The sequence below is a fragment of the Quercus lobata genome, chromosome 12, assembly GCF_001633185.2.
Source record: "Quercus lobata isolate SW786 chromosome 12, ValleyOak3.0 Primary Assembly, whole genome shotgun sequence".
Classification (NCBI taxonomy): Eukaryota; Viridiplantae; Streptophyta; class Magnoliopsida; order Fagales; family Fagaceae; genus Quercus; species Quercus lobata.
Window position 1 is genome coordinate 695,914 of NC_044915.1, and position 22,944 is coordinate 718,857.

The 22,944-nt window shown below is 35.3% G+C and overlaps 1 protein-coding gene and 1 long non-coding RNA gene across 2 annotated transcripts; one reads left to right on the forward strand and one right to left on the reverse strand.

Annotated features, from left to right (window-relative positions):
* Positions 1–1,339: 1,339 nt before the first annotated feature.
* Positions 1,340–3,405, reverse strand: LOC115969987. The gene is made up of 3 exons (XR_004087102.1): positions 3,284–3,405; positions 2,328–2,412; positions 1,340–1,645 (listed from the first exon to the last, which is right to left on the reverse strand). It is a non-coding gene; the product is annotated as an uncharacterized LOC115969987 (long non-coding RNA).
* Positions 3,406–12,435: 9,030 nt separating this feature from the next.
* Positions 12,436–16,228, forward strand: LOC115972164 (bifunctional pinoresinol-lariciresinol reductase 2-like). The gene is made up of 4 exons (XM_031092345.1): positions 12,436–12,793; positions 15,009–15,249; positions 15,406–15,609; positions 15,980–16,228. Exons 1-4 carry the CDS (start codon positions 12,464–12,466, stop codon positions 16,141–16,143), a joined length of 939 nt encoding a protein of 312 aa, XP_030948205.1. The 5' UTR covers positions 12,436–12,463; the 3' UTR covers positions 16,144–16,228.
* Positions 16,229–22,944: the final 6,716 nt, after the last annotated feature.

A 22,944-nucleotide genomic window follows, 5' to 3' on the forward strand; every position in this document is an offset into this window, starting at 1 on the left:
AGATTTTTATCAACCAAATCCTACATATTTACATTCACACCATAAATTTGGGGTCTACTTTTCCCTAGTGTACATTTGAAAGTCTCTCTCGTTCAAGGTTGCTTTTCCTTTTGTATGTTCCACAAGTAGAGAGCTTGGGTGCCCTACACTCATTGGGTATCTTCAATTGATGTATTCTTCTAGATTTTATTTATTTAATAAATTGGTAATCTATTTGATAATAGCTTTGCAGCTTAATTGGCAAATTGTGAGGTTTCCAACACATGGTTTTTGAGAACCTCATGAAGCTATACAGAAGAATTAAAACTCTATTGGTGTTTTTGTAACTTATCCAAACCCTATGAGGTGGTTTTGCATTTTAACCTTCCTTAAAAAGAAACATTTCCATGTCCAATGTTAACCCCACTAAACTTTAAGGGGAAATAGGGCCATAAAGGAGGTATGGTGTTAATTATTTTTAGAATTAGAGAGAACAATGTTATTTCCTAAAGATTGAGTATAATAGCTAGGTGTTGTTCTTGTCATTCGGCTTAAATTTTTAATATTATTGAAAATATGTTTTTAAGGTATTCATTAACAAAATCGTATAAAATACAATTATTTTAAATATGGCAGTAAAGTCATTCTTATAACACATCCTTCCTTTTGGGATTAAAAATGGATGGCTTGAGATTAAAAAAAAGGTTAAGTAAAATGTCACAAAATCTCAAGAAACTAGATTCCCAGATGTCCCCCACACCAGGCCACTATTTATGAAAAAACTCAAAACCCAGCTGTGAAATCGTACTTAAGATTAGTCCAGTTCAAGAAGACAGAGAACACAACCCAATATTTGCACTAATCCCATTAGATGACCTGAACAAAACCATAAAACACAGGCACAAAAACTGTCCCACAACCATTTTAACTATATATATAATGTGCTTCCATCAAAGTGAATTAAAGAAGAATATCTAATTACATAAATTTAGAAAACAAACAAATCTTGATAATGTTTTCATTATTCTTATAGCTGGGTTTGAGTAACTGTATGACCTCATAACAGAGAATGCATGATGCAAAGCAATGCTTGATAAATTTATTTGTGAGGAAATTGGTGATGGTGGGTTTGGTAACATGTATAAATGGAACATTAATCATGGGGTTAGGTCCTACGCACTCCCAACTGTTGGTGTTAAGGAAAGCCATAGTTGTGGGAAGTTCAATATCCTTAATCCATGAATATATTCTTCCATGCAAATCCTTAGCAACTATATCCAGGTCTTAGATATGGAGAGCATCTCTTAAGAGACACAAGCATATACAGTATCAGCGCTCATGTTAATATACAAAAAAAATACCCACTTATAGGTATCTCCCAAAGTCTCAAGTGCAAAGAATGTGGGTTCAGGCCAAGGAATTAATCAATAATATGGATTTTTCACATCTGACTTGAGCTGTTGACGGTAAAATCCAGTTGATTCAGCATGTTGTTTAACACACACACAGAATGCAACCCTGCTCAAGTAAAGTGTAGTATAAACAAAGAGCAAAATTTCTTTAAACAATAGCTCTTTTCTGTAATAAGAAAAGAAAAAAGGTTTATTTACAGTCTATAGCACAAATCCAGATCAGCTATTTGCTTTATCCCGAAGAAGTGCTCAACCTAGAAGATGGACAGAAAATTGCACTTTGTAATCAGTGCAAGCAATACGGAAAGACAGAATAAAATTAACGATACATAAACCCAGATGGAATGCTATTGAGCAGAACGCATGATTCTTAACCTCTTTCTTTTTCATAGGAAAATCAGCAGTGTTGAAAAGGATGCAAATGCATACCTCTAGTGACCTATTCTCTAACTTTTAGAAATGTGAAGAGGTATTTTTAGCTTGTAATATTCACGAATCTACAAGTTGTCAGGATTGATATTAGTAAACTAAGAATTTTTTTTTTTGATAAGTGAAAAAATAAAAATAAAAAATAACCACGTATTCCCTTTTTTTTAGTTGGTAAGTTACAACCACACCCAGTAGGTGTTAAAAGTTAAACCTCAACCAAATCCTCCAGCTGTCTCTTACATTGGAAGAAGGTGCCATTTGAGCCAGAGCTAGGGCTCATTAGCAGCATTCTCCTGTTGTACACTGGGCATCTCTTGATTTTTATTTTTATTCTTTTCCCCATGAAGCAAGTCTCGTGAAATCATTTACTAAAAGAAAACTACAACCACCACCACTAAAACCGTACTAATATATGAAACTTAGAAGGCTGGGTACATACTTTTTTATTTTCATGGATATAATAAAATCAAGGATAATATCACAAAATAGTATTAAGATGTTACTGACCTTTCTATCACCAAGCATTGGTGTCAAGCCCCCAGGGAAGTCCTTCTCAACAGTAGCAAAACCACTTCTAGGATCACTCGTTTGCCTGGTAAAAAAATACACACAAAAAAGAAAGAATAAATATACCAAGTAAACAGAGGTTAAAAATTAAAAAATGTTTTTTAGACCATACAGCTACAGACTACTCATGCTTCACTAATTCAAAGCTTTGATTAAGAAGAAAGCCTTCGTTGGAGCAATGCAAAACATAAGATGTGTTTATCAACCAAATATAAATACGAAAATCATTGCGTTCATTGGAATAGCAATAGCCTTATTCGTTTGAGAGCAAAACATGCTCAGGGTGTTGAGCATTATGCTACCTAGATTAAAGTGAACTTTTGTTTGCTAGAACACGCTCTCTCAAAACGATGTATACTCTTTCAATTAATTTTTAAAATGTCCAATTTCCTATCCAAAAGAAAAAGAAAGAAAAAAAAAATCATACTTTTTCACACACACACATATATATATATATAACATTAATTTTTTAAGATTTAGTATATTTTTAGAATCATAATTTTATATGACAAGAAATTCATACTTCATTCCATCTCGTCAACCATTACCAACATCATCAATTCATCAAATGTTTGTTCAGAGCCGAAATTGAACATTCCCTATTAATATAGTTTCTTTTTCTATATTTGATTTATATAAATAAAAGTCCAACTGACTGATCAACTCCCATATTCGTTTTTTTCCTCACTTCAATTACCTAGCAGCCACGCAATGGCTTGCAAGAACAAGCTTTCCTTTATACCATAGTAATTAACGGAAATTCAACAACAAGGATAAAGATTATTGCACAAGAAACCACATAATTGATATCCAAAACTTAACCTTATGATGATCTTCTAGCAGGTATTGACACCAAATTCATGCAAACTAGAGAGAGAGAGAGAGAGAGTACATACGCTTTTTACCACCGACAGCCTTGTGAACCAGCCTTCTCGGCGATGGGCTCGGCGGCGTTGGGTATGGGTTCGGCCTTGTCAGCGTTGGGGTCGTCGGCGCTGGGCTGGTCTCTCGGCGTCGGCGTCGGCGTCGGCGAAGTTTTTTATGGAAGGATTTATCTGACGAAAGAAAAAAAATTAGGGTTTATCTGGAGATCGGATGGAGGGTGAGGGTTGAGATCAGATGGAGGGTGAGGGTTGAGGTCGGAGATGGAGGGTAAGGGCTTCAGAGATGGAGGCTTGAGAGATGGAGGCTTGAGATCGGACGGAAGTGATGAGGGTGAGATCGGATGGAGCGTAGAGATGGAGGTGATGAGGGGTCAGATCGGATGGAGGTGATGAGGGCTTCAGAGATGGAGGTGATGAGATGGAGGCTTGAGATCGGACGGAGGTGATGAGGGTCAGATCGGATGGAGCGTAGAGATGGAGGTGATGAGGGTTGGAGAGATCGGATGGAGGTGATGAGGGCTTCAGAGATGGAGGTGATGAGATGGAGGCTTGAGATCGGACGGAGGTGATGAGGGTCAGATCGGATGGAGCGTAGAGATGGAGGTGATGAGGGTTGGAGAGATCGGATGGAGGTGATGAGGGCTTCAGAGATCGGGTGGAGGGTAGCTGATGGGTTGGAGAGATTTTTATTATTAATATTTATACTTCCCCTAAAGCCGCGTTTTTAACATGCGGCTATAGGGGAAATCTGAAGCCCCGTTTCTTAACCGTGGCCCCATCCTGAACTAGAGCCGCGTTTTTAACACGCGGCTTCAGAACCAGCTCTTAGGCCGCGTTTTACGTTTAAGAAAACGCGGCCTCAGAACAGAACTAGAGCCGCGTTTTAAACACGCGGCTTCAGACAAGTCCTTAGGCCGCGTTTATATCTCAAAAAAACGCGGCCTCAGAACCTGTCTATGGCCCCGCGTAAAAAACGCGACCTTAAGGTTCTGTGAAGCCGCGTTTTCTTAAACGGGGCTTTAGGCTCAACCTTAGGCCGCATTTTAAAAATGCGGCCACAGTAAAAGAAGACAAAGAAAAAAAAAAAAAAAGAGTTTGGGGAAAAATAAAATGCGGAAGTCCTTAGGCCGCGTTTTTATCTCAACAAAACGCGGCCTCAGAACCTGCCTATGGCCCCGCGTATGAAATGCGGCCTTAAGGGAGGTCTTGGGCCACATTTTCAAAAACGGGGCTTTTGCCTGACCTTGGGCCGCGTTTTTTATGGCCGCGGGTTAAAAAACGCGGCCCAAGGCCCCCGCGTTTTGTAGTGTTTCCTTTTCAACTCTAGGCCTCTGTTGTGTCTAATTTTTCCCTTCTTACTCTGCCCCCAAAGAACTCGAAAATCAACCAATAGATCATCCATCTTAACAATGTAATAGGTATCCCTAATAACCAGTGTTGAACCATACAAAAACCCATAACATATCCCCAAATCAAAGTTTGGAAGTCCACATTTCATCACACACAACGCCGAATATTTTACAAAACCCATCAGACACAAATATCGTTATTTTACAAAACCCATCAATGTTTAGAGAAAAAGTTTCAAAACATTGAAACACAAATAAAAGCAAAACACAGCACCTAAACAAAAACATTGAAATACAAACACTCAAATTTAGAGAGATACAAAACAGTGCATGCTGGATTTATAGAGGGAGAGAGAGAAAACGTTGTCACCTAGGCAGATTTTGGAGCTAATGAACTGACCAATTTCAGTGCTAGTGAGAGATGGGCTTGTCGATGGTGCTGGGTCTTTGCTAGGATGGGTTCTTCTCTCAAAAGATTTTTTCACTCATGAGATTATGATGAACTGAACCACTGGTGTTTGATATAAAAGCTGGGAAAAGAAAAATTAAAGGAAGTGAATGTTGGTTCAAAGAGGTGGGTGAGATGAGTGAATGGGGAAGTTGGATTTGGAGTAATGGCATATGAAGGAAGAGAGCAAAAACTGAGGAAAAAGGTAGTGTAAAACTCATTGATAAGCCAGGATAAGCCAAAGGAAGAAAGAGTTCCAATGGTCTGAAGGTGATCTGACTACTCACTACACGGGGCCCCACACAGTTGAAATTAATAACAAAAATGCCATCAAATTTAGTTTTTAAAAACTGAAAACACCGGTAAACCTATTCTCAATTTTCATTCTCATATCTCAGAATGTTGAGAAACAAGTTTTGGAAACAAAGAATGAAAACAAAGCCAAACAAAATTTCACTCAGTGAGTCCCACAAATTTTGAGTTATGAGTTTTAAGTTATATAACTCAAAACAACCCAATCCAAAAACCCTTATCCTAAGCATGCTACTAAACTAGAAAGCAATAAAACAACTAAATTAAACTACGAAAATAGAAATTAAAATATAAAATAAATAAAAGAAAAGAAAGAGAATACTACCTAGAGAAATCCAATGACTGATTTGACCACTCCTCTTGGTCAATCTAACAAAATGAGAACCCACAAAATCCAGTATGTTAGTAAACATTTAACTAGAGGCTTAGACCAAAAAGTAGTCCCAACCAAAGGAAAATTGACTAGAAGGTTTATTTAAAAAAAAAAAAAAAATGAGAACTCTCTTTAAACCACTACTTTTTTAGTGATTTTGGTGTGTTTTGGGAAAAAATTGCTGAATAGACTATTTCCAGCAAAATATTAGGCGCATGGAATGCGTTCAAACTTATTTAGTTAGTTGGACTCTTTTTAAAAGTCGAGTTTGGCAAACTCGACTTTGGGCTGGAAAGCAAACACTATAGTGGCGTTTTTTAGTGCCTATAGCAGCGTTTATAGAAAACGCCACTATAGGGGACCTATAGTGGCGTTTTTGACAAACACCACTAAAAAAAACACCACTATAGTGTTTGCTTTCCAGTCCAAAGTCGAGTTTGCCAAACTCGACATTCAAAAAAAGTCTAACTAACTAAATAAGTTTGAACACATTCCATGCGCCTAATATTTTGTTGGAAATAGTCTATTCAGCAATTTTTGCCGTGTGTTTTGGAAAATGAGCCTAGTGCTCAAAAAGGGGTGCCTTGCAAGTGATAATGGGATCAACTTTGCATGAATTTCCATAAAAGAAAATTTTCTTATAGAGCTCTACCATCTCTAACATGCATATGCAAGCTTGTGTATCTACATACATAGCACTAAGGTTGCATTCACAGGGTGCTCGTCTTGTTTACGTAAGATTAGGGTTTTTGTGTATGCAAGATTAGGGTTTTAGGCAGGTTTTAATGCATTGAAAGTTGTTTCTAGTGAAATAGTTTCCTTGGCAAAGCCCTTCCTCAGTATAGGCCCTCTAGTGATGTAGTCATTAGGGAATGAGTGTTAGAGTCGTAAGGGATGCAAAATGAAGTCTCTATAATGTAATAGGAAACCTAGGTAAATTCAAAGGCAGTGGGATCATTAGAAATAGCCATGGGCACTGGATAAAAAGATTATCCATTAATATTGATATTGCAACAAATTACCTAGCTGAACTTAAGATTATCTAATATGGAATTAATCTAGCTAGCATGGCAGTTAGGTTATAATTTGGAAATTGATTCACAGATAGTGCTTAATAATCGTTTAACATCCAATAGTGTATTTGCACTAGATATTGCTATTTTGGTTTCTGATTGCAGGAGTTTAATGACTTATGATTGAACCATCCTCCTAAAGCATTTCTAATGTAAAGGCAATAGTTGGGCAAATAAACTACCAAAAAGGGTTGTGAACAAGAGAGCAATGCAACAAAAAGAAAAAAAGAAAAAAGAAGAAGAAGAGATAATTGTCCCTATTTTGTGTAACACTGTTACATATAGGACTTAATGTATATAGGCATCCCACGAGAGTACCTTAATGTATGTATATAAACAGTTTACCCCATTTTTCCTTATAAGTATAAACAGTTCACCTAAATAAATAAAAACCTCATTTTTCAATCTCTCTCTCTATATATATATATATATATATATATATATATATAATAGTAGTTAATATTTAGGCTGTGTTTGTTTTGGCTATAAAGGAAATTGGAAAAACATTTTACACCATGCTTGATGTTTGGGATGATTAGAAAATTCAATCAAACCAAAAATTAGATTCTTTGACTATTAAATTAATGGCCTTTTAGTGTAAAATAGATTACACTTCTATTTTACATTCAAACCATTTTCAACTTCTGAGAGAGAGAGAGAGAGAGAGAGAGAGAGAGAGAGAGAGAGAGAGAGAGAGAGAGAGAGAGAGATCACCTGAATGCCAATCTGTGGCCATGTCTCTCATCGCCGATCCTCCTCTCTCTTCCTACCTCGTTTTCCTTCTTCCTCCCTCTGCCTCCATCTTTCTCCATTTTCCTCCCTCAATGATCTCGCCGCCTCAACCCGCCCCCCACCCATGCCATCACTGCCCCCTTTGGATTTTTTTTATTTTTTATTGTAAATAATATTTGTTCTTGGGTTTTGGAGGATCAGTGGTTGGGGTGATTTGTGGGTTACAATGGTGGTGGGTTGGGGTTGAGTTCTAGCGTTGATGGTGGCCGGTAGATTGAGGGTGGTGAATTGGTGGTTGGGGTGGTTAATTTGTGAGTTTCAATGGTGGTGGGTCGTGGGTTTTGATAAATGGGTTTTGATTTTGATTTTGAGATTAATGGGTTTTGATTATGATTTTTTCAGATTAATTGGTTATGTGGTGGCTGATGGTGGCTGGATTTATGGTGGTGATTATGGTGGTTGGGTTTATAAAAATAGGTTGCAAAACCAAACATAGGAAATAGTTTTCCGGCGTATTTTCCACAACACAAATAAACAATTGAAAATATTTTCACTTGCAAATATTTTCCTTTACATGTAAAATATTTTACATTCAACAAAATATATATTTTACATAAAAACAGCCTTGGAAAAATACTTTTTTTTTTTTTTTTTTAAGAAGAATTAGAAAAGTACCTTTTCTTAAAAAAACAAAAAACAAAAGAAGAAAAGAAAAGTACCTTAATTTTGAAGACAAAGTAATCATTAAATTGTAATTATACGTTACCCCACCAAAGTACCAACCATGTTAAACTACCGCACCCAAACTTTTAGAAATAAAATTAAAAAAATATCAAAATTGTTAAGCAAGCGAAAATGAAATGTTCGAACCATTGTTGTTCTTAGTTCTTACTAATTACGGGACCGTATTCCCTTTGAAATTTATTGCTCCATATACGAGTAGTTAATACTTAATATATGATATATCGGACAAAATATTTAATCGACAATTGCTATCGATAAAATGAAACTGACCAGTACAAAACTATAGAGCTTGCCAATGCATTGTTTGTTTTGTTTTGTTTTTTTTTTTGTTTTTTTTTTCCTTATTATTACCTTTATCTCTCCAGTCTCTCTCTCTCTCTCTCTTTCAAACTTTTTCAACATCCCATAAAAAGTTTTTTAAAATAGGTGATTAGTGTCTATTAAGTAATTTTTAGATACTTTCGAAACATGAAGAATGATGCTCTCTCATCTCACATTCATGGTAAGATTTACTTATTAAATTTATTGGAAAATTATTGTGTACTCCCGGAGTACCATAAATACGTACTCCTTCCTCTCACATGAATGGTGAGTCCCACTAATTAAATTTATAGTGGGACTCATCATTTATGTGAGAGGGGAAAGTACGCATTTATGATACTCCAGAAGTACTTAATAATTTTTCAAATTTATAGTGGAATTCATCATGAATGTGAAAGGAAGAAACACAATTTCTCCTTAATTCAAAAGTACTTAAAAAATTTATTACTCTTAAAGCATACATTAACCACCCTATTTTAAATCCAAATTAGTGAGCACCTACCACCAGAAATAGCTTTATGCTTTGCAGTACGGTTTCCCCACCCCACGTGAAGTTGTTGCCTTATTAATTTAATTAATTTATTTGTTTAGCTTAGTTATGAAAAACTGTATATTTTTACGGATAAATATTAAGTCTACAACATTTTTTGAGAATTGTTTTTAAAAGAGAGTTTCAACTTGTAGCGTTCGCTCCTGATGATAGTTTTTTATCATCAAACCTCCTGATGATAGTTTTTTATCATCAAACCAAAACACCAACGGTTTTTGGTATAGACGGGGATTGAACCCCATATCTCTTATTCAACTATCAGAGCATCTTTTTAAAAATGAGTTAAACACAACTTTTTTGCATGGTTATTTTTTACAAGTTATTAGTTGTAGGTAGTAAAAAGATATTAATGAGTCTATGTAAGAATTAGTTGTAACTTGTGAGGTCTACCATTGTGAAAAATCTAATGTTACGATACTCATATTCATATGGGGTTTAGGCTAATACATTTAAGTACGGATTGACATATTAGCTTGATATTAATTTACAATTTTAACCAATATTTATAAATTTAATAACACTTTTTGATAGATAAAATAAAATTTCAACATACAACTTTCATGATGATTGTTTTTTTTATTATTAGGATAAGATACCAATTGATTTTTAGTGTAGGTGAGATTTGAATTTTATATCTCTTATTTAATAATAAGATTTATCAGTTGAGTTAACTAAAACTCATTAATAAATTTAATAAAAATTCAAATTTATTAATATAAAATTTGACTTTTAATTGACCTTATGATATTTTGTCACAATTTTTTTTTAGGGTGGCTACATAAATTTTGAAGACCTCACAATTTAAACGTCATTATTCTAATGCATATGTTTTTATTCAGTTTAAATTACATTTTATATTTTAATCCTCCATTAGAATCTTACCACAATTAAACTAAAAAATTATTAATAATTATAATACTTATTAAATTTCATTCATATTTAGAAAAAAAAAAAAAAAAGACTATTAATAACTAGCATAATTATAAAAATAAAAGAGAAAAAATCATATTTTGTTGAACTAATAAACGAGTTATAGACTAGTATCCATGTCGTTCTCTGAGATTTTGTCGAAAGTAAATTTTTTCTAAGAAGACAACAAGTATATTTCTAAACAACGGAAAGAGAATAAGGCTATAATTTTCTTCTTTATCTCTTTCAATTGATTCTCCACTACATAATTAGATTAGTGGTATCAGATTCCCTAAATAGGGTAACGGAAGAAAATATGGAAGCAAATATGAAAAACAACCCCATCAAATTACTTGTACTTACCCTATTTTAGGATTTTGCTGCAGCACTATTCATTCGCCAAATCAATATTCTATTATTTTTGTGTCATGGTAACAGTGATAGAGAAAAGCATATGTTTTGAAAACTGAAAAGTGAGAGAGATAATAAAAATAACAAGTGAAAAAAAAAAAATTTAGAGCATTCACAGTTGAAAATGTCATCCTATCTTATTTTATCATCTCAAAAAATTACTTTATTAATATACTATACTATTTTATAATACACCCAACATCCTAACTTTTATTTTACAATACAACACATTAAAATAATATAAAGTAAAATAAAAATAATACAAAAATATTCTCACTTCTCTTTCTAATCTCTGTTTCTCTCTCTCTCTCAACCACCTACTACAGTCACCACCACCACACCATCACCACACCACCACCAAACCAACCAATCTGAATCCAAAATCCAAAGTCCAACCATGCGAAATCCAAAATCCAACCAAAGTCCAACCAAAGTCCAACTAATCAGATTTACCCCATCAGAAATCCATAGCAAAACCCCATCGGAATCCACCCCATCATAACCCACGCACAATCAAAACCCACTCACCTTTGCCACGACCCACCTGATCTCCACTACTCGATCAAAACCCACAAACCACATTGATCTCCACTGCCATGACCCACGAACCAACTCGATCAAAACCCACGAACCATGCCGATCTCCACCACCATGACCCACAACCCACTTGACAAAAACCCATGCCGAGCTCGACCCACCCGACAAAAGCCACGCCAATCTTGACCCACTTGATCAACCACCACGCTGATCTCGACCCACTCCGCCAAGACCATGCCGCCAAACCACCAGATAATGCCGAACTCACAACCATGCCAGAAAAAATGAACCACTGTGAGAGAGATGTGAGACTGAGTATGTTTTGGAGAGAGAGAGAAAGTGGTAGATATTTATAGGTGAGAATAAAAAATTATTATTTTGTTTTACAATGTTGCTACAGTACCATCGTAAATTTACGATGGTACTATAGCAATATTGCAAATTTTTTTGCAATTCTAAGCTTTTACAAGTCCAAGTGTTTGGTGGTTTTTGGGCTTTAATGCTAAATCATCCTACATATCCTATTTGGCAGTCCTAATGGGAATGCTCTTAAATGAAATAAGGTTAAGAAATAAGAAATTTGATTTGGGTGAAAATGAAAAGTATTTGTTAGTTAAAATATGAAAAAGTATGTTCTTATCCTAAAACAATGAAAAATATTTTGGAAAGTTGATACCAATGTTCTAAACATGGATTTTTTTTTGGTGAAAATATCATTTTAATTGACAATAATTTCGAATTATTGTGAATTTGGTCCATATATTTTGGTAGCAATTAATTTGGTTACTATTACTTTTAACTTGCAATCAACTTACAGTCAATTTCTTTTAGTGAGTTGACGATATGGATCAAATTGACTATAAGTTGAAAATAACAATGATGAAATCATCAAAATTTAGAGATCAAATTGAAAATAACCCAAAAATATAAGGACCAAAATGATATTTTTACCTATCTTTTTCAAAAGGAAAATATCAATAGATGCTCTAAAGACATTGGTTTATAAACTATTTTTAAAAATATTTTATGGGAAAATGATAAAGCAATTACTTTTTTTTGACAATTTTTTATAATTTTCATAAAAATAGTGTCAAAACTTTCCTAATATGGTTTATTAAAAAAAAAAAAAAAAACAACCCTTACATTTGTCCATCATGCATGCCCCTAGTTACATGCAAGGAGATCACCATAAAAGACAAATTTAAAATACATAGAAAATTACACAGCATTATTATTATGGAAAAGAGTAATCTGAAATCGATACCTCGGCAGTGGGCGCCAATCCCGACAAAAAATATTTATTCCCTTGTTAAAACAAGACAGCCTACCATTGCTTCAAACACCAGCAAAAAACCATAACAAACATTTGCTATAAAAAGCGGAGGAAGGAAATCTCTTTAGAACCAGAACGAAGAGAAGGAATAAAAAGAAAAATGGAAAAAGGCAAAGTTCTGATTATAGGGGGAACTGGGTATCTAGGGAAGAGGTTGGTGAAGGCAAGTTTGGCTGAAGGTCATGAGACATACATCCTAAACAGAGCAGAGATAGGTGTTGATATTGATAAAGTTCAAATGCTTTTGTCATTCAAGGAGCAAGGTGCTCACCTTGTTTCTGGTTCCTTTACCGATCACCAGAGCCTTGTGAAGGCTATCAAATTAGTTGATGTTGTTATCTGTGCAATATCTGGAGTTCACATCCGAAGCCACCAAATTCTCCTTCAACTTAAGCTTATTGATGCCATCAAAGATGCTGGTAATGTAAAGGTATATATACATATATAAATTTTGCAAATCTATATTTTACTTGCCAATCTAAACCAAAACCCAATATTTCGTATCGGTGGTAAAACTGGTGTAATAAAAATTTTGTATGTTTTTGTTTGTTCCGATCATTTCAGTTTGTTTGGGCATTTCGGTCAAGTGAATAAGATTTTTTTTTTTTTTTTTAAATGTTTAACATGTATAATATAACTTTTACAACATAATTTTTGTCTCTCCTCCCCGCAAATAGTCAAATGTTATTGTATCACTGTCATATCACTTTTGTTTTACTTTTTTTTTATTCCTTGTTTTATCTCTCTCTCACTATAGATCGAACGGACTTAGGATTTTAAATTAAAGATGGCCGTAGTATAAGCCCAAAAAAATAAAAAAATAAAAACCCTCCAAATAAGCATTCACATAGTATTAACAAATTATAAATACACAAAATCATAATTTCTTAATGCATTAAGAGTACGTTTGGATTGGGTTGATTTCGCGCGTCTGCGTTTTCCCTTTTCTTTTTTTCTTTTCTTTTTTTTTACACGCGTTTTTGATACTTGCGGCTACTGTTCATGCACTGTTCAATGAACAGTAGCCGCAAAGTTTGACTTTTCTAATTTTTTTTCAGCCAATCAATGCACATCGTGTACTGTTCACAGACCCACAAATTTCACTTTTCAGCAATTTTTTCATTAGAAATGGATCCCACGGTACTATTCACACATTTAAAAATTATTTTGCTACAGTGTTTTTTAGTTTTCAGTTTTCAGCTTTATCCAAACGGACCCTAAAACGCAATCATCTATCAATAAAAACAAAAACAATTTTTTTTTTAATACTAGGCTACTTTTTTTTTTTTTTTGGTTGAATTTAGAGCATTTACAGTAGTAGTGCTAAAAAATTTTAATTTTTAGCACCTCAAAAAGATACTTTATCTATTTTTACTATCTCACTTTACAAAACACTAAATATCAAATGTTCTTTTTTTTACCACTTCATTTAAAATAATATAAACAACTCGTTAAAATAATAAGGATAAGAGAGAATTTGAGTTTTTAATTAAAGGAAGAGAGATAATTTTAATAAAATATTTTATTTTATTTTTAACAGCTTGCTATAGTCAACTTGTATTTATACTAGTTTACTGTAATTGTAAAAAATTTAGTTTTAACTTCTCCAATAACACATGGTTTTTTGGTTGTCAAATAGTTTTTTTTTTTTTTTCTAAAATACAATCACCATTGTGAATTCTTTTATTGTTTTTGTTAAGTTTTTGAATTGGATAGTGGCTAATTGTACTAGGCTAGCTAAGCTGATTGGAGAGGAGGGGGACCTAAGGTTTTAGAAGAGGGGGCCAACTACAAAATGAAAAATAGCATAGGTAGAAAAAAAAATGGGCCAGGGGGGCTTGGGCCCCCACCTGGGTCTGTCCCTGGATCATATTATCTATTTTTTATTACATTTCATTAAATTATTATTTCTTTATAAAAATTTTATTGCTCTCTAAAATCAACTCTCTTTATGTATATGAGTAAAGAAATATTAAAAAATATATTTACAGCTGAATAGTAATAGTATATATTTACCCAATTATTGTAACAACAATTCTAATTTATATAAGTTTACATGGGCTGATGTGAGTAATATTTATAGTTGGATATGCAAAATTTACCCTACTATTATACATTAACTTATGTGAGTACTCTCCAGATGCCATTGGGGAGGGGGGCGGGTTAGGAATGGGTCCCTTAATTTTTTTAAAACTCCCACTCTCTCATATATTTTTGGTCTATGGAGGATGAGTCTCATGACCTTTTTTTTAATATAAAAAAAAATTATGGAAGATGTATGAATGAAGGTTCATGTAAATATTTTTTTTTTTTGTTAAGCAAATATCATATGTTAAATAAATAATATATATATAAATAAATAAATATATATATATATATATATATATCTTGGCCCTCCTAAAGCTCCGCCACTTGTACTTTACAATCTTTTTATTTTTTTCCTATATCTCTCAATGACGTGAATCTCATTAATTATATGCCCACAAAATATCTATTAATAAAAATTTGTATGTTCTATTTTAAATTAATATAGTATAAACGTGATAAATATATATTTGATACATCCACGTATTGGTTTTGTTGGTTTTTCATTAATTAGTTTACATGACAAGTTTTTTTTTTTTTTTTTTTTTATACGTTGGTAGAGATTTTTGCCCTCTGAGTTTGGCACCGACCCTGCTAGAATGGAGGATGCATTAGAACCTGGGAGAGTGACATTTGATGACAAAATGATTGTAAGGAAAGCCATTGAAGATGCTCAAATACCTTTCACATATATTTCCGCAAACTGTTTTGCTGGTTACTTTCTTGGTGGTTTGTGCCAGCCCGGTAAGATCCTTCCTTCAAGAGATTCAGTGGTATTGTTGGGTGACGGAAATAAAAAAGGTATTTCCTTAACAACCTTACTAGTTTTGCATTGTACAGATCGAAGAGAACCATGAATACCACTGAAATGTATTTGATTTGAGGATTTTCTATATGTACTCGAATTTTATATTTACCTTTACAAGAATTGCAACATTTTTCGTCTTAATGTGGCAGCAATTTATGTGGAGGAAGATGATATAGCCAAGTACACCATCAAAACTATAGATGACCCTCGAACTGTCAACAAAACAGTATATCTAAGGCCACCTAAAAACATCCTATCTCAAAGAGAAGTTGTTGAGATTTGGGAGAAACTAATTGGCAAAGAGTTGCAAAAGTCTTCCATACCCAAGGAAGAGTTTCTAGCTTCCTTGAAAGGTACGATTGATACTGGTTTAATTTCTAAGACAAGTACTGTATTAATGTCTTACTTGGCTCCTAACTTTATGTTATTTTAATGGAGAGAGAATCCTGTTTTTAATCCCAAAAAAAAAAATGACAAAGACAAAGAATTGACTGCCTTTAGGGTCAATCACGAAATTGTCATAGAAAAGCCTCGTTAAAAGAAAAAGAAAAAAAAAATATTCACCGAAAGTTTAATTATGTTATTACCGATCTCATTCACTGTTATGAGTTTTAATAAAGGTTGTAAAAATTCATAACTAATTATATTTTTATTTCAAAGTTTTCACTGTGTTTATGTCACATGTTTTCTTAAATTCTGATACGGTTTTTCTTTCTCAAAAAGGACAAGAGTACGCACAGCAAGTTGGACTTATACATTACTATCATGTTTGCTACGAGGGGTGTCTTGCAAATTTCGAGATAGGAAATGATGCAGTAGAAGCTTCTGAGCTTTATCCAGAGATCAAGTATACTACAGTGGAAGAATACATGAAACGCTATTTATAAGTACACATTATGGTAGCATAATTCTTATAAGTGCCTGTGCCTATACTATTTTATGTGTGTTCCCTCAAAAAGGAGTGATGGACTTTCTTTTTTTTTTGGGTAGAAGAGTGATGGACTTTCTTTTTTTTTGGGTAGAAGAGTGATGGACTTTCTTCTACTCCTCTTTCTCCCTATAATAATTTTTCTTTTTAAAATGTAACATAATGAGGTGGACAAATGCCAAAACTAGGGGAAAAGAAAATAATATCTTGTCCCTAGTTCTAAATAAGATCATTTTGTTTTCCAATATATATATATATATATATATATATATATCTCATTATGTACTTGACTTGAAAAATATAATAACCTTTTTTTTTATAGATGTGATAATATTTGATTTTTTTTTTCACTTTATGATAATTGATCTTTACAATCAAACCAAAACATTAATGGTTTAATTTTTGTATAAGAGGTAGCTTGAGGAAAAAATCTTTAGATTTAGGAAAAAATCTTCTGTAAAACTTCTATAATGAATTTGTTGCCTTGAGGATAGTTTAGATTAAATCTTATTTAGGTCTTTTTACCTTGAAACTAAACAGTTACATTGGTTTTTTTAGGTCATCATATCGCTTGTCTTTTTTATTATTCTGCTTATTGTGATATGATTGTTATTGTTTAATATAGATCTGAATAATAAACCTAACTAACAACTTGGTTAATTAATTCAATTAATCAATCTAAGTATGCAGGGGTCTAAATGAACAAACAAACTTATAATATTTTGTTATAGGGATATTTGTGAGATATATATATATATATATATATTTTTTTTTTAAATTTTTGCAAGTACCATTACAATTTGGAAAACTGGAAAGGTTTTAAGAATAAAGTAGTATAATCTAAATGTAGTGGGGCGAATATTGGGCCTTATTATAATAAGGTAAGTACTAGGCCTAACTTAAGTATCATCCTAAATGATAGAGATAAATCTAGTATTGGCTAGCCCATTTTTTAATGAATGCAAAACCTCGAATCCTTGGTTAGACCCAATACCCTTCCAAGCCACATGCCGAGGTCATGTCCAAGGTGTATCCAAACTACCAAGATAAATCCTAGAGAGGCTAAACTTCTCTGAGATAGCTTTCTAAAAGTTCTTGATAATTCCACAATAGCCCCCGCATCAATATAGGTCGTCTGCTTGACACCATCACATTTAATGCAGAATGACAAGCCTGAACAGTAAGAAAAGCCCCAGAAGTCTCTATTCATGATGAAAAATCTACAAAAGAAGAGTCCGATAAGGACAGAAGTTATTCAGGTGGATTAGGACAAAATATGAAAAGGGGATGACTCATATAAAAGAAAGAGAAGAAAGAGAAGAGGGAGGAGACACAGAATATAGGAAGAGAGAAAATAGTAAGGAAAACACTCAAGGGAGATTCATGTAACATATCACACTTGAATTAATAAAAAAACTCTAGTAGTTTACGTGTTTTTTACCAAATTTTCCATTGTGGATCAATATCAACCCATAACACAAATCAATTGTAACACGTGTTTTACTTAGTATCTTAAACCATCGAATTAGGGATCTTTTGTCTCATTATTCCTGCTTCACTTTATACTCTACCAATAAAAATTGAACACATACACACTTCTTTTAATTAAATCCTAATTTTTAGCTTTTTCCTTATTTCAATCTCCTTAAAATAAATATATTTTTCCAAGAGTAATACTACAAACACAAACTATTTTACAACATTTTTACAAAATGTTGATGTGGTCAACTTCTTATTGGTTTTCATTTATATCCACTATTAATATCACTTTTCATTTACTAATAATTACTCACCTAATCAGCGGTTTGTAAAAAAAAATTAAAATAATTATATTTCTAGCATTTTTCTTTTTCCAATATTCCACGCAAAATAATTGAGAATCTGGCTTTCATTCACATAAACAACTGGCTTAACCAAGTGGTAGAGATCATTATTGCAAAAGTGGAGGTGGCTGAATCTGTTGCGGGAAATGATTAGTTCTTAGAATTAGGGCACATATGAAACGGAAAAGTAAAAAAAGAAAAGAAAAAGTAATGAATTAAGAAAATATAAAAAAGAGAAAAAGGGTGATGAAATTGGGTTGTTCTAACATGCCAAGCACTGAGCCATGATCTACAATATGTAAGTGCATCAAATATGTTTTAGAACCCTTTATTAATTTATAAATGCGGCTAGTGAATGCATCACTTGATGCACTTTATATCTGTACCTGTGAGGCTGTGAGTGTGACTACTCCACTATAATTAAACCACCTTGCCAAACATATCATAATCGTATTTATAAATCTTTTATTTTTTGATAGTAAGCTAGAATTAATATTTCATAATCATATATTTGATACCCCTGAATAATGTAGTATAAAGACTGCTTGAATGTGTTTTGTATAAAGCTCTACAGTGTCCCTAATCTTTATTGCACGTTCCATGATTACAGATTTTTCCTGTCACTCGTGTTTACAGTTTAAAATAAATAAATAAATATATATATATATATATATTTATATTTTTTTTCATTACATAATCACACCCATAAGTTAAGTGATGTCCTATCTGAAACTAATAATTCAACCAGGTCTCCTTATTGCGTTAATTTGTTAGCCAGCCTAGGAGTCTTTATCTAATTAAGATTACCATAAATATTTGATATAGTTTAAGAAAGTACATTGTTTTACAAATTAACTCATGATTTGGTGCCAAGTCCAAATAAGTCTTTCCTTTCATTTTAAAAAAAAAGTCCAGTAAATCTTTCCATTTTTATGTCCTTAATAGACAATTTTTTCTATTATTTTTTACGGGATAGAAATTCTACTCTAACCTAATATAAGTGTATATGTATGTGAACCTTTCTTATAGAGACTTGAACCCCAACTATTACCCCCCACACTCCACATGTATTTATACTTGTGAAAATTATCGTATCAAGGGTGCGCGGTGGTTTTAATAGACACCCTTGAAAAGTTACAAACACAAAAATGTTACAATCTTTATTAATTTTGGTCAAAGCTTCTTTTTTTCGTATTTTCATGAGTTTGAGTAAATTGTTTGGATTTTTTTGTGCTAGGAGTCCATTAAATCAAGAAAAACATCCACAATATATATTGTGGGGACCGGCCCAAAATAACAGGCTGGGCCCTAAGCCCGTCCGAGGACACAGCCCATCCGAGGAGCCAGCGTGACTCAAGCAATTCTTATTCAGACCCACTAGGGCAAAGAAAACATGTCCGAGGAGTAATTTCTCCTCGGATATTGCAAAATCCGGAGCAAAGGTACATCCAAACCACTACAGCCCATCTTCTAAATACGTAAAAAGGAAGGAAACTCGAAATATCTTAGCAAAGGCTGCCACCACCACATTAAATGCATTACAACTACTCTTCTGGCCGCATTAATGTGGAGAAGACCCCTGAACAGTGCTACCTTGACTACCGCAACTCACAAAGAACTGAGAGAGATGTCTGATGAGACAGGTGCTCAAGTGGGGGTTTGGATGATCAACAAGTGTAAAACCCAGATGATTGGAAAGAGCCTATATAATATGTAGAAATCCCCCAAGAGAGGGGGACGAGAAAAAAGAAGAGAATACTGTAGCATTAAGAGGAAATCCTATTGCACTGATCTGTATCCATTAATCAAGTTTTTAGCCCTATCATTCCTGGGGATCTTTTGACACAGTGGCATTTGCTCTTGCTCGTGTATTTCCTTAACCCATGCAACAAACCGTTTAAACTTAAACCGAGTTCTTTAGCCCATACTCTATAAGAACTCATTGTGTTGGACTTTTTGGACCAAGACTTAAACAACAAGGACTGGGTCACCAAATTGTTCCTCTATAATTGGTGCCGTCTATGGGAAGAACTTAAGTGTTAGTAAGGACGACGGTTAAGCATGGCAGAATTAGGTCCACACCAGGAGAATCCCCACCAAGCTGACCCTCAACTGACGGAACCTATTGGGTCTCAATGGCAAAATAATCCTTCCAACCCGGGAACAAATCCAGGCAATGGAAGGAATCATGAGGGAAGCGTACATACTACCCAGACCAGCCAAAGCCATATCCAAATGGGTAGTCGTGTATCCCGAAGGCGAAACAATCATCAGGCCATGCAACGAGAGATAAAAGACCTGAAAAGAAAGCTACATTGTGCACGGCAAAAGCGATCTCCCTCCAGCTCAAATGCATCCTCTAATGAGGAGAAGGACGTCAGTTACAGACGGAGGTCGAGAACTCCCCCGAGTGAAACTTTTTCTTACGAGAAGGAGTTGCACCCTGTACGGAGGTATGAGAGCCCATCTAGCAAGGGATTGGGTAATGATGTCATTAACAAGGCATTGGATCAGATCTCCAGATCGCCCTTCGTTCACAAGATTGAAGGGGCTAAATTACCTCGACGTTTCAATCAACCAACGTTTGCCATCTACAACGGCCGAGCAGACCCGGTGGAGCACGTGAGCCAGTTTAACCAAAGAATGGCCATCTACTCCCAAAATGAGGCTCTGATGTGCAAAGTTTTCCCATCCAGCTTGGGGCTAATGGCGATGAGATGGTTCAACAGCCTGAAGACAAATTCCATAAGCTCCTATAAGCAGCTCACTCAGGCTTTTTGTTCTCGCTTTATTACAAATAGCAGAGTCCCTCAACCCCTAAGTTCGTTATTGTCCTTGTCCATGCACGAGGGAGAGACCCTAAAGGCGTATTCGGATAGGTATTGGGAGATGTATAACGAGTTGGATGAGAACCACGATGATGTCGCCATCAGCACATTCAAAAGCGGTCTCCCCACCGAGCATGGATTAAGGAAATCTCTAACTGGTAAACCCATTACCAACGTTCATCAATTGATGGATAGGATTGACAAGTACAAAAGGGTGGAAGAAGACCAGTTACAAGGAAAGGGAAAGGAGAAGATCACTCCCCAAAAAGGGAATGATTACAGGTCAGAACAATATAACCATAACCAGCCGAGGAGAGATTTTTCAAGACATGCTGGACAAAGTAACATGCAAACGGTTAATACCGTGTTCAGAGAGCTAGTACAGCAAATTCTGGAGAAAGTCAAGAATGAACCTTTCTTCAGATGGACAGGAAAAATGGCTGGGGACCCTTCGAAACGCAACCAGAACCTGTATTGTCACTATCATCAGAACCATGGGCATACCATTGAGGATTGCAGGAATCTATGGAATCACCTAGATCAGCTGGTCCGAGAAGGAAAGTTACGTCACCTTTTACACCCCTCAAGTGGTCATCTGGGCCAGGCAATACAAGAGCCTCGAAAAGATGTATCATTAAGACCTCCCACGGGGACAATACACGTCATCCTCGCCGCTCCAAGAAGAACCGGCTCATTTCCTTCCAGGGTGCTGTCCGTGGCTCGACTCTCCGCCGAGGATAGGGAAAAAGAATTTAAAAGATCTAAAAAGGGAAGCTCTTTAATATTAGGATTCTCGGACGAAGATAAGAGGGGAACTATTCAACCTCACGACGATGCCTTAGTGGTTACGCTGAGAATCGAAGGTTTCGATATGAGGAGGGTACTAGAAGACCCGGGCAGCGCAGTAGAGGTAATGTACCCTGATCTATACAAAGGGCTAAACTTAAGGCCGGAGGATTTGACGGCTTATGACTCTCCCCTTATCAGCTTCGAAGGGAAGACTGTTGTACCAAAAGGGCAGATCAGATTACCCATACAGACCGGATCAAAAGCAGTGGAGGTGGACTTTATCGTGGTCGATGCCTACTCGCCCTACATAGCGATAGTAGCCAGGCCATGGATCCATGCCCTGGGAGCCGTATCTTCCACACTTCACCAAAAGGTAAAATACCCATCCGGAGGCCAAGTGGAAGAGATTCGTGGAGATCAGGCCATGGCTAGGCAATGTATGGTGGCTGCCATCTCATGTCAGTCCAATGCCGAGTCCTCGGCTCTTGAAAACTTATAGCAATCAACCACCTCGGCAGGGCAAGTTAGTGAGCTAGCCGAGGAGGTAAGGTGTGAAAGTTTGGAGAAGTTTACCGTTGACAATGACCCAGAGAGATTTTTCCAGGTCGGCTCGGAGTTACCTTCTCAAGAAAAAGAGGAACTAGTCGGGTTTCTGAGGAAAAATGTTGATGTATTTGCATGGGACGCTTACGATGCCCCTGGGGTTGACCTTAGTCTCATTTGTCACTACTTAAATGTTAACCCATCTTCTATTCCAAAGAAGCAGCCACCCTGACGCCCCTCGAAAAAACATGCCAGTGCAGTTAGAGAGGAAGTAACGAAGTTGAAAAAGGCAGGGGCTATCAAAGAAGTATTTTACCCCGAATGGTTGGCAAATACGGTGGTGGTAAGAAAGAAAACGGGGAAGTGGCGAGTCTGCGTGGACTTCACAGACTTGAATAAGGCATGCCCGAAAGACCCGTTCCCGTTACCTCGAATAGACTGACTGGTAGATGCGACGGTAGGCCACCCTCGAATGAGCTTCCTGGACACCTTCCAGGGCTATCATCAGATACCACTGGCATTAGAGGATCGGGAGAAAATGGCGTTCATGACACCCGTCGGAAACTACCACTATAAGGTGATGCCTTTCGGACTAAAGAACGTGGGGTCAACCTACCAAAGGATGATGACCAAAATGTTCGAACCGCAGCTGGGCAAGGTTATTGAAGTCTACATAGACGATATGGTGGTAAAAAGCAAGGTGGTGTCCGAGCATGTGAAAGACCTGGAGATCGTCTTTGGCGTCTTAAAGGAGCATAAGTTGCGGCTCAATGCTTC